At 51.5% G+C, this 12,445-nt stretch overlaps 1 protein-coding gene across 1 annotated transcript; it reads right to left on the bottom strand.

The window, feature by feature from the left end:
* Positions 1–269: 269 nt before the first annotated feature.
* Positions 270–8,837, bottom strand: LOC310815635 (uncharacterized protein; the record flags this gene model as incomplete). The annotated part of the gene is made up of 5 exons (XM_083685491.1): positions 270–3,441; positions 3,574–5,560; positions 5,858–6,334; positions 6,841–6,894; positions 6,983–8,837. 5 exons carry the CDS (start codon positions 8,835–8,837, stop codon positions 270–272), a joined length of 7,545 nt encoding a protein of 2,514 aa, XP_083541617.1.
* Between the last annotated feature and the right edge of the window lie 3,608 nt (positions 8,838–12,445).

Raw genomic sequence — 12,445 nt, 5'->3', positions numbered from 1 at the left:
TTGACTTTTTCTTTTGTCTTATCAAAGAAAGAATAATTGGAAGAAAATCACATACAGATCATCAAGGACCTTCAAATAATAACATTCTTTTTTTCTTCTTCTACCAAACCATTGCTTAAAAAGTAGCAGAACAACAACCAAAGATACATTCTGTCAAGTTGCCATGTGAACAGGCTAATATCATCACAAGCTAATGTTAGACAACCTAATATACTCTGTAAATGTATTTTGAAACCAAACAGGCACCAAGAAGACGGCCATCTTCTATTTCAGGACCTCTTCCCCACTGAATTGGGCAGCGTGGGGGGATGTTTGTGGTAAAAGTCCGGTGGTGTAGGGTTGGGGCTAGCATTCATCCCTGTAGGGACGTAGTACATGCTCTCCAGGTAGCTCTGGTCTAGCGGTGGGTGGCTCTGGGGCTCTGGCTTGGATCCCTGGCCAGGTGGGCTGCTGTAGCCTACCCCTGGGGCTGGGCCCTCTGGGTGGCGGGGTGGCTGGGGCTGAGCTTGGGGGTGAGGTGGAGGGGGGGCAGCGTAGGGCAGGTACTGGGGGCCAGGGGCATACATGTTGGGGTTGTGGAGGGAGGAGTAGGGGGCTGCAGAGGGGGGATAGAGGCCTGAGTGAGACATAGCCTGCTGGGGAATGAGCACCTCCACATACTGGCCCGTCTCTGGATCAAACAGCATCTTCCTCAACGGCTGCACTGGTACCTCAATATAGAAGTACTTCCCTGTCTCGGGATCCATGAGCACCCGTCGAGGGGTCTGCCCATAGCCCATACCCCCTGAATCTGGGTACAGCCCCGAACCATCACCTCCGTACTCAGAGCCATAAGTACTCTGTGGACCACACAGGTACTGAGGACCAGCATCCATGGGGGGCATGTTAGGTGAGTGGCCGTGGTCGCTGTAAGGAACCCCACCCACCCCTGGTTGCTGCTGGGGGGAACGGTAGACAGGGGGGCGTCTGGGATCTATGTGTTGGGGAGGGCGGTCACCCGGGTAGGGCTGTACCTGTGAGGCATGGGGAATGCAGGCAGGGGGCGGTTGGAGGGACTGGTACATGGCCGGGGCCTGGGTGGGGCTCAGGGGGATGGACTTGGGAGAGCTGGGCTGGTAGCTCAGATGCTGGGGATCTGGTCTACACTGGTGGGGGGGACGTTGGTTCATGGGGTAAGGCAGGGCCTGGCCTGGGGAGTGTGAGGGGGCAGGGGGGGTGAGTGTATGGGGGCTGTGGTGGTGGTGAGGGGGGGTCAGGCCAGGGTGGGAGGGGCATCCGGAGGTGCAGGAGCAGGGAGGGGGGCGGGAGGAGGGGTGGTAGCGATTTGGTTTCCTGGAGGCTAGGTCTGGTAACAGCAGGGGGCTGAAGCTCTCCCTCTCGTCGTAGCTGGGGGGGTCATCTGAGGCGTAGAAGCGCAGGTCATCTGTCCTCTGTGAGCGTTCGCTGGATGTAGACCTGTGTAGCAGCTGATGTGTGTGTGTGTATCCTGGGGCTTGTGTTGTGGATACCACTGTAGGGTGTTTTGTGCTGTTGGAGCTAACCGACATAGCTTGCTGCTGAGGGTATATTGGCTTGGGATGCTGTGGATGACTGGTTATATCAACAACAGCTGGCTGGCTTGACTGTCGGGCTAAGGCTGGGGCAGGGGCAAAGGCTGGGGCAGGGACAGGGACAGGAACAGGGTCTGGAGCAGGGGCTTGGGTGGTTATAGGTGCAGGGGCTTGTACTGGGCCTGGCATTGGGGCTACTGTTGTCGGTCTTTGTGCGTAGCTGGAGGCCTGAGTGGAAGCCCCAGGCTGCTGTGGCCTGTCGTTAGATGTCTCTGATTCTGTTGTCGCCGATCTGTTTGTGAAACTAGCGATGGTTGTTGCTGTTTTATTCTGTGGAGGTCTGTAGCTGGAGACTGCAGACACGGCTAGTTTTCTGGTGTAGTTAGATGCTGGTGTTGACTCGTTAGAAAGCTGTCTGTGGATCGACGGTGCTGGGACTGCTGTTGTTTGTGTATTATTGGGCACAGGCCTCTCCTCCTCTGTGTGCTGTTTCACACTTGATGGTGTGGCTTCTGCCGGTTTCTGTGTTTCGTTCGACAGTGACCTCATGTCCGCAGGTTTGAATTTGTAGTTCGGTTTTGGTGGCACCACTGGTTTTTGGGAGCTGCTGGCTATAGACCTGACCTCTATGGCTTGAGGTGTGTTGCTTGGTGTGGCGTTGGTGAGCACTTCTTGTTTGTGTGTGTCTTTAGACATTGACCTCACCTCTATGGGTTGCGGTCTGTATCTTCGCATGGCTGGTGATTTTGGTGGGTAGGTTGGATCTTGTTTTTTTGTAGTCTCTACGAGTTCCTGTGTTTGATGCTGTCTGAATGGGGATATTGTGTGTTGCTGTGTTTGTCTTTGAGGAGATGCTGTACTTTCTCTCACAGTAGCTTTCACACTCACTTTGTCCTCCTCTCTGGTCTTTGTAGGGGTCCTCCTAAAGCTCTCATCTGTGTGACCAGAGACAGTAGTAGTGGCAGACTTTGAGGCTTGATGGACATGAGAGGATGAGGCTGATGCTGTCACAGAGGATGAGGATGAGAATGATCTCTCCCTCGGGGAGTCAGTCAGAGCGGGACCTCCATCTGAGTGTCCACAGGTCTGAAGGGGGATCTCCAGCCGGTTCACGTGTTTACGAGGGGCCCCTCCACCTCCAGCCTCACTCTGGGTCTCATTGACCACAGACCCGATATCAGCCTGGTATCCCTTCTCCTTCAATAGCATGGACACTGAGTTGGTGCTGATAGTTGGGGCGGTGAATGTAGTAGGGCCTGGAGATGGTGAGGCAGCAGGGGACTGGGCTTGGACTCGGGCTGGGACTGGAACTGGGGATGGGGCTTGGGCTTGGGCCTGGGCTGGGGCTTGGGCCTGGGCTGGGGCCTGGGCTGGGGCCTGGGCTGGGGCCTGGGCTGGGGCTTGGGCTGAGGCTGGCTTGGCCTTGCTGGATCCGTCCTGTAGCACCATCAGCGTAGTGGACACTTCTCTGTCCTTACTGGGGACTTTAGGGATGCTACCCAGCATGGGGGGTTTCTTGTCTCTTCTCATCACTTCAGGCTTCTCCCCCAAGTCTGGTACATTATGGGTTTTCACCTCAGTGTTTTGTTTCTCTGTTTCCACAGTGTCCACAGGGGTCTTTTGTTGGCATGACTCTGTCCCTGCTGCATCCGCTGTTGTGCAACTCTCGGGGGTAATGATAGAGGGTTTCTCTGGCTCTTTGGCTCTCTCTGTGGACAGCTGTGTTGGAGAAGGCTGGGTATTGTCTGTAGGCTTTCCTCCTTCCAACTTGCCGGATGTTGTTTTGTTTTTGTTTTCCCGCCAGCTTACAGCCTTGCATTCTATCTGCATAGGCTGAGGGCGCGGCTTTTGCACTCTCTGGGTAGATAGAGGGATCTTCTCCTCCCTCCTCACCTCTCCTATCTCCTCTCTCCTCCCCACTGCCTTCTCCTCTCTCTTTTCCTCTCTCCTTTCCTCTCTCCTCTCCTCCCTCTTCTCCTCTTGTATCTCCTCCCTCCTCTTATCCCCTCTCTCTTCTCTCCACTCCTCTCTCTCCTGTGTTGGCACAGCTGTACTTGTAGCCTTGAATGACAGGTTATATGTGTTTTTCACCAGGCGCCTTACATCTCTCACTGTGTGCATTGGGGCTTTGGCTTTGTTATTCCCATTGGGTTCCACATCTTCTGTCTTATCTGCCACTCTGGCTTCCACTCTCTCTTCCGCTGTTTCTCTCAAAGTGCCCTCGGGTGATACAGCCTTGTGATTTAACTCAGGTTTAGTTTCCAGCTCTGGCGCCAGTGAGACATTTAGGGAGCTCTTCTTCTTCTCCATAGAGGGGCTGGGTTTGAGCGTAATCTCCGGTGTTTTAGACATGTAGGTGCTACTCACGCTCTGCTGTTTATGATTCTCTGAGTCGACGTTCCGGCATTCCTGCTCTCTGTTTGTCATTCCGGTGTGCCTGCTGCCGGCTCGAGTGGCAGCAGGAACGCCTGTGTTTCCGGCAGCTGCATTTGCTGAGTCACTACCCTCTTTTTCCTCCCTCTGTTTACTGTCATCTGACTGTATACCTCCCATCCTCAGGTTCACTCTCTCCTTGGTGGGTTTTGTATTCTCAAACGGGACCACCAGTTCGGACTTCATCTCTGGTTTCACCGGGTTTGGGTTTCTGCTGTGGGATTCGGGCCTCTCATTGCCAGTTTGAGAAGAAGTGAAGTTAGTGTTACGGGGGTTCAGCCTATGACTGGGTTTCACTCCAAAGCTTCTCTGCTGTCTAACCTCCCTCTTTGGAGGGCTTGTCTCTCTTTTGACAGCCAGGTCCTCAGACGATAGACTGCAGTCTGAGTGAAATCTGGAACTCGGATCATGTTTTTCCTTTTTGGGGGATTCTTTAACTGGTAACACTGCACTCTCAGGGGGTGGGGTTTTGTCCTCAGAGGGGTATACCTCTCCTCCCTCCTGCTGGTCAGTTTGTTTACCAACATTCTGCATCTTCTTGGACAACACACTCTTGATAAGACAAGTGGCAACCTTGGTTTTGGTGCCCGTCTCGTCCAGAGATGCAGACTTCTGGAGTTTAGACTTCCTCTCTGTCCTCTCTGTAGGTTCGGGGCTGGGCTCGGGCCGGTAGGACTCCTGCATGGCTGCAGGGGTGCTGTGTTGTCTCATCAGGGTCTCTTTGGAGCGTCTCTGCAGAGACGGACTGGCAACCAGAACAGGAACAATGGAGCCACCCTCAATATTGTCACTTTGCTTCAGTTCAGTGGTGTCCTTTCTCTTCAGCTGGATCTCTCTCTTTGGTACTCCTCTCTTCACCTTCCTAACCTCCTCTCTCTCCACAGCCACATCCACACACTCAAAGCTGCCCATCTCATAGCGTTTGGAAGGGTCCAAGCCATCAGGGTAATAAGAGGAGGAGGGCTGCTGACGTGGGAAGTCTTCATTCTCCAGGCGTGGAGCGGACCCCCTCAGGTCTGCGTAGGCCAGCCAGGCAGCGTTGGCCCCGGCCGGGCTACCCTGGGTGGAGGGCTGAGAGGCATTAGTGGAGGACCGATGGCTAGAGTTGTACATGTCCAGGTAGTCCACCTCAGGGCTGGACATGCTGTGGAAGGCCTGGTCTGTGAACCACTTTACCTCATTGTCTGCCTCATCCAGCTCACTGCCCATGCTGGAGCTGGAGCTTGGGCAGGGGAAATTGGTGGCCATGCGGCCAGGAGCGGTGCTCCCGTTCGGGGATACAGCGGGCTGAAGCCTTCTGGTGGGTCCACCTACCCTGGTTTCTGTCTTTGAACTCTGGGCTCTGAGTAGGCGCTGTTGTTGCTGTAGCTGTCGGGTAGCAAGGAGGCTCTCTGAATAGGAGCGTGCTGCTGGCATTCCCTGTCGCGTCTCTCTGCTTGTGGGAGCTGAGCTACAGCTCACAGGCCCTTTTCTATTCCTGGCATTGAATGACAGCTCAACCTGTTCCCCCCTGTTACTGGCCTCCCCCTGCCTCCCCTCTCCCTTTCCGGGCACCCGCTCCTCCCTCTCCTTCTCCCTATCTCTCTCCCTCTCTGCCTGCCCCCCTTCCCAGTCCCTCTCCTCCCTCTCCCTTTCCCTCTCCCTCACCCTCACCCTCTCCCTCTCCCTCTCCCTCTCCCTCTCCCTCTCCCTCTCCCTTTCTCTCTTCCTCTCCCTCTCCCTCTCCTTCTCCTCCCTCTCCTTTTCCCGGTCCCTCTCCTCCCTCTCCCTTTGCTTCTCCCTCTCCCACTCCTCCCTCTCCCTCTCCTCCCTCTTCCTCTCCGCCCTCTCCCACTCCTCCCTTTCCTCCCTCTCCCTCTCCTTCTCCCTCTCACTATCCCTCCCCAGCTTATCCCTGAGTGGCTGGCTGTATCGAGTGTAACTGTTACCGGGTGAAACATTGGGGCTTGTCCTTGATGTTGCAGGCTCTTTCACCGGCTTCTTTACATTACCCACTGGTGCCTGGGGCTGAGGGGGGCTTTGGCTCCTATTCTGCCACTGTCTATAGGGCCTCTCTGGGGGTGTGATGTGTACTGGGGTGAACCTGGTGAGAGGAGGAGAGGGGATGTTATCCCTATTCACATGATGGGCCATGTCTTCAGAGAGTCTCTCTGTAGTCTCTCTCCTAGGGCTGGTTGATCTTTCTCTACCCAGGGGGTTAGGTGCAGACTGAACTGAGCGGTTGCTGTCACTTAGTTCAGGAGTAAGAGAGGTGGCTGAATGTTTAAGATCCAGGTCATCAACTCTCTGTGGAGGTGAGTTATCTGTGCCTCTGGGGGCAGGTGAGAGGGAGGGGCTTTCTCTGACAGAAACTGGAGGATTAGGTGAGGGGGTGTGGATATCAGGAGTGTGGGCAGGAAAGTTAAGGGGAACCGTTTCTCTCTCTACAGGTGAAGGACTGATCTCTCTATTGTCTTCAGTGGGGGCTTTTCCACTTTGGTTATGTGGGAGGTGAATATCCTTAGGTGTTAATACCCTGTCAGTGCTGTGTTGCTCTGATGAGTTGTCCACAGACCTTGTTTCAGGTGAGGAGGGTGAAGCCCTATGCTCAGGTGAGTGGGTGGGACTTTTTACCACAGGTGAGTTGGCAAGAGTAGGTGAAGAGGCCGTAGCCCTGTCTTCTGCTAAATGGATACTGTACTCAAATTCTGTAATTTCAGTTGACGAAGGGGCAACTTCAACCTCAGGTGTATATCTGGGCTGAGGAGAGGATTTTTTATACCTAAGTTCAGGTGAGGGGGCTACAGGGGGAAGGGCGGTATATGTGTGTTCAGGTGAAGGGTCTCTACTTCTGGGTTGAGGTGAGGGGGTTTGGCACCTTGGTTCAGGTGAGGGGGTGTAGTACCTGGCTCCAGGTGATGCTGCTGTTTCTCTGCTCTCAGATGAGATGACAGTGCAGATGAAACCTGTTATATGAGGTGTATTGTTGGCACCTTGTGCTTCAGATGACTCAACTTCACCTGTTGAGGCAGATGAGAGGCTGTTCCCGCTGCTCTCTCTGGATCGGGTGCGGCTCCTTGGTTCAGGTGACAGGTGTGTTCCTCTGGGCTCAGGTGGGAGGAGGTCGTAGAGCTCAGGTGAGGAGGCTCTGTCTCTAGCCTCAGGTGGGAGGATGGAGTAGCAGATCCCTGTGATTTGCGGGGAGGAGGCTAAGCTTCGGGGGTTAGGAGAGGTGGAGTTACTTTGGGGCTCCAGGAAGCCGGATGTCACCTTTACAGGTTCCTCTGCAGGCTGCTCTCTTCTTCTGGTCTCAGGTGAGGAAGCCGTGATTCTGATTTCAGGTGATGGGGCTTGATGTCTGGGATCAATAGAGGGGGCAGTGTATGTTATTTCAGGTGAGGGGGCTGTATTATACCTTACTTCAGGTGTGGGGGTTCTTGGCCAGATGTCAGAGGGTGAGGAGGCTGTACCTCTGCTCTCAGGTGAAACACTGGTTGCTCTGAGTTCAGATGAGGGGGCTAGAGCAGTGACAGGTGTTGGAGGTGTGTACCTGGGGGCAGGTGTAGAGCCTGTACTCCTGGGTTCAGTTGAGAGACTGGTGTCTCTGTTCTCGGGTGGTGGGGAGGGGTCAGGTATCAGCTCAGGTGTGCAGGCCTCTATCTCAGGTGTGGAGGCTCTGCTGAACAAGTCAGGTAAGGAGACTCTCCCTCTCAGCTCAGGGAAAGGAGAGGAGGCCTGGGTGTCAGGGGAGTATCCTCTATTCCTTAGTTCAGGTGAGACAGATGTTTCTCTCAGATCAGGTGAAATACTTGTGCACCTAAGTGTAGGTGAGTGAGAGGAAGATATGATTTCAGGTGTCTGTGTGTCTTGAACCGTTGGTTCAAATGTGTATGATGTAAAGGTGGGTTGAGGTGAATAAGCTGTGGCTATGGGTTCAGGTGAGGGGCTCTGCTCGTGTATATGAGGGATGTCCCCTGGTTCAGGTGAGAGCTGACCTCTTGACTCAGGTATAGAGAGAGTGTGTGTAGATTCAAGTGAGGAGGTTGAACCTCTGACTCCAGGTGAGTTTGCTTTGTTTGTAAGCTCAGGTGAGGGAGCTAAAACAGGTTCAGGCGAGGGACTGATGTGTCTGTTTCCTGGTTTAAAGGAGCTCTGGTATTCAGGTGATAGGAGAGTTTCTCTTGACCTAGATGAGGGGAGGGTATCTCTAGTGTCAGGTGAGGATGAGACTGATCCTCTTTCGTCAGGTGTGAGGGTGCGGGAGCTACTATATCCCGGTGAGGGGGTTCTCTCTCCTCCGGTAGGGGTGGAGAACCCAGGCGATGATTCACCTGACCTCAATCCAGGTGTTGGTGCAGTGCCCTCTTGTGTTTCTGTGTTAATGTCCTTAGATTGACCCGGGGGCTCTGAACACAAACGCTCTGGTACAAATGAGGGGGAACTAACTAAGCTAGTTAAAGACTCTTCTCTTTCAGAATTCTTTCCAGGTACCGGGGGGCTGAGCTTCTCTCTCGAATCCTCAAACCTGTCCTCTCCGTCACTTAGCTGCTCCGAGCTCTGAGCGGTGTGGTAGGAACCAGATGAGTCGTTAACCTCAACCACCGGGGGCGATGAGGGTCTCTCCTCCACTTCCCTCCGGGGAGGGACGAAGGCCCCTGAGGCGGGGCTGCTGGAGAGGGAGGGCGACTCCCCGTCGTCCCCAAAAATGTCACACAGGCAGGTGGTCTCGGAGATGTCGCTGCGGTGGCTGGGGATGTTGGTGATGTCAAAGATCTCCACGTGGTTGGGGGTCCCGTCGCGGTGGTGCAGGGAGAAGGTATGGGGCGCGCTGCGGAGGAAGGAGTAACTGTCCCCCTGTAGAGTCCAGCTGTCCATCGCTAGGCCACGAGCTCCAGAGTCTCACAGCGGCCGGTCGAGTCTCCTCCACTGCTGTGTTCTGTAGTCTGTATCTGGACTAGAGGTAAAGCAGAAATGTTTACCTAGCTTTCTACTGTGTGACACTGCAGTATGTTTTATGGTAAAATATGGTGTGTGTTGTGTGTTGATTGATTTGTATGACCTTTATGATGATTTTCAATTTTGGATGACAATAAAATATTCAGTCTAAATTCCCAGAACCTATTACAGAGTACACTTTAGATGCTGTGGATGTTTTCAAATCTTCAACATTAGGTTCCCTCAGCATGTGTAATTGAACTGATGCAGATACATACAGTATGATCAGAAGTACATGCACAATCATGATTATTTCCCATCTTTGTAAACATTTGAGCTAAATTCTGCCCTCTCAAGCATTCCATGAATTTCCTTCATGGCACTAAAAAGAGTCAGACCGTGAAGATGTCACACACAACTGAGAGACTAACTGTTGGCTAGTGCCATCTGCCATCTGGTAAAGCAGTTTAAAAATAATTTTAATTACACTCTCAATTTAGCTAAATTTAGAAAATAATAATGAATCATTATTAACAGCTGAGCATAATGCCATTCGGTCATTCATTCAAATATACTAGGTTTACTGTTAATCCAGCTTTACATTGATACGCTTAGTTCATACAGGCATGTATTCACTTTGTATATATATATATTTTTTGCATCGTTCTTCTTAAATTACGATTCATTTAGTAAAATAACCACGCTATATAGGAGAGATTGACACAACCTGAAATGTAGTCATACGTTACGTTTTTTGTTCAATTTGATACATACCCTTGTATCTATCCACTCCACGTTGCCTTGCCCTAGATCTGAGATTTGAGGGAAGCATGCTCTCTGTGTGTGAAAGGGATCATGGAAAGCTAGAAGGATCTCTACTGTACCTTTGGCTGACGATGGAGCTCTCCTAAGGAGTCGATTTAGTCTGTGTTGCAATAACTCTCCCTCCTCCGATCCACTGCCTGTCATATCCACAGACCGGTCCAGCAGTACACCACCTCAACTGCCAGCGCTGCCCAGCACAGTTCAGCACTGGCAGATCCACAACACAGCTCAGCACTGGCAGATCCACACTGCCCAGACAACTTCACAGACTCATAAACACAGCATTGTAAAAAGAGACATTTAGAAAAGGTGCACAGGCGTCCACGACTCTCTCTCTCTCTCTCTCTCCCTCTCTCTATCTCTGCCCCTCCCCTCTTAGCTGACTCCAGGATAAGGTGCTGGATGAGTTTGACCTGGATCTTTTTTCCTCCAGGCTGAGGTTAGGTTTGGCAGCAGCTCCCCTGTCGAAGCACGTCTGAGGGGGGGGTTATAGTTAGCAGCAGGTGCTGATCCTGTCTAGATGGATGCATGCCTCTGGAATCTGACACTCAGAGCCAGCTCAGTCACAGGGCCCCACTATATATAGACCCACGCTAGCAGGGGGAGACAGCTAGCTTTAGCTACTTGGGCGCGAGAATGAGGGGAGAGTGAAGAGAGCAAGCAGACACAAAATGGCCACACACTTGGGCCCATTTAGACTTAGACTATGTGTGTGTGTATGAGTGTATTAGGAGTGTGTTTGTGTGTGTGTGCGTGCGTGGGTGCCTGCGTGGGTGCGTGTGTGTGTGTGTGTGTGTGTGTGTGTGTGTAAGAGAGAGAGGATCTTAGGTGCCTGGAGGTGGCTGGTTAGGGAACACCAGGTCAAGGGTTGAATTTGTCACATGCAGGCCTGTTGTGCATTGCATTGTATATTAGCTAAAAGTGACGGCATAATGATACTTTGTACACACACACGGCTGCTTGGAAATATCAAAGAATAAATTCTATCCCAAAAAAGATGTTGTTTTATTTACTGTGGTTCACAAATAGGGCTTTTTTTTAGTTTTTCCTGACCAGGAAAAACTCTGGGTCCTACATGAGAGATTTTACTGAGCTGTTACTCTACGGTTGTCATTCAGATGATGTGAATGTGTTTAGAGGTTGCCTGTCTGGGCATCTTCTGCACAGTAGTGATGGGGGCACTGAGCCCTCTGTCCATAACCCAATTAGACAGATTACCCTGCACTACCGTCAGTACTTTTTCAGTGCAATGGAAACTCCTTCAGCAGCTCCTGTTGAAGGTTGCATAAGGCAATGATCTAGGGTGTATTATAACAGTATGTCAAGGGTCAGTAAGTCCTCACTCCTGCACACTGGGTAGAGGAGGTTGCCCCTCAGCACAAATCTAGCAACATCTTATAATCCTCTAATCACAGCCCTAATGGCTAGGACGCTAGGGCAAAAAACGGACCCTAGATCAAGTGTTGAGGTTATCCTACACCTATCTCATCCCCTTCTGGCTACACCCAGGACCAGCTGTATCCCAAGCCCTCAGCAGCCAACGAGGAGAGAATGGTTGCCATGGTTAGTGTCATTCTCCTACAGTAAACTGGCCTACATTATTTTATGACACGTTATAAATACTCACAGATATCACCAGGCAGACACAGAGTAAACGTTGCTCACAGTGGTAGAGGACCGTCAACAACCACAAGGCACGATAACAACAGAGTGTGAGGGAGTAACTGTATTCTTGCATGCCTGTGTGATACATTGTGTTCAGACAGTGCTGTGTACCACAATCTCATTTTCTCTCTCCCTTTCTCTCTCTCTCTCTCTCTCTCTCTCTCTCTCTCCCTAGAGTCTCTCTGCATTCTCCCAGGGTTCATAGGGTTACAGTAGCACTAGTGGCGAAAGGAGGAGTCATGGGGAAAGAATGACCGGCACCTCTGCTATTGGGGGCTTTACGTCGAGCCCAGAGGTGGATTAGGCAGACCCGTCCCCTCGTCTCCAATACAAAAACCACACCTACTCTGTCAGCAATACAATATCCCCCCATACCCCAGCTGGTCATACCAAACCACCAGCCTCAATGCCCGTCTGTTTCTGTAGTGGCCTGCTCTGTTGTCACTATCACTGTCTTACCAGGATGAACCAGGACTACAGATGAAAATTATTACTATTATATATATATATTTTTAAAATGAACATTATACAGTATTGTGGTGCTGTGTACTCTAATACATGTTAGTTACCCTGTAAGTGCATAGGGACCTGTTTATTTCCTGAGGTCCTATCTTTGGGATGTGATGTTAAACCAGGGTCCAGTCTCATGAGAGGGTATTTGAGAGCCTGTGGTATTTATGACAAACAGCAAGAATATAAACCTTCAGGATCACATTTCAAATCTGGCTTTTTTGAACTGCCCTAGTTTACTATACTGTCCTTTTTAGGGTGTGATCGTGAATCGGTGGCCTATAAGCAATTCACATTTTGTGGAATGATTTAGGCTACAAGTACGTAAGCCTATGCTATACTGTATATTCTTGCTGACTGATGGATGCAGCAACATTCCATTTAAGCGTTTCAGTGCAGTATCATGTTGCTCAGCATGTACAGTAAGACAACAATGTCTCAAGTGTAACTCTTTCATCAATGTCTCTTTGAGGACTTTCATTGAAGACAGATCTACGTATGAGGAAGGAACGTCTGGGAAAGGAACTTCGCAGTTGCGCTATGCACGT

Source organism: Argentina silus (genome assembly GCF_951799395.1).
Source record: "Argentina silus genome assembly, chromosome: 15".
Classification (NCBI taxonomy): Eukaryota; Metazoa; Chordata; class Actinopteri; order Argentiniformes; family Argentinidae; genus Argentina; species Argentina silus.
The sequence above is the reverse complement of the archived record's forward strand: the minus strand, read 5'-3'. Positions and strand labels throughout refer to the sequence as shown.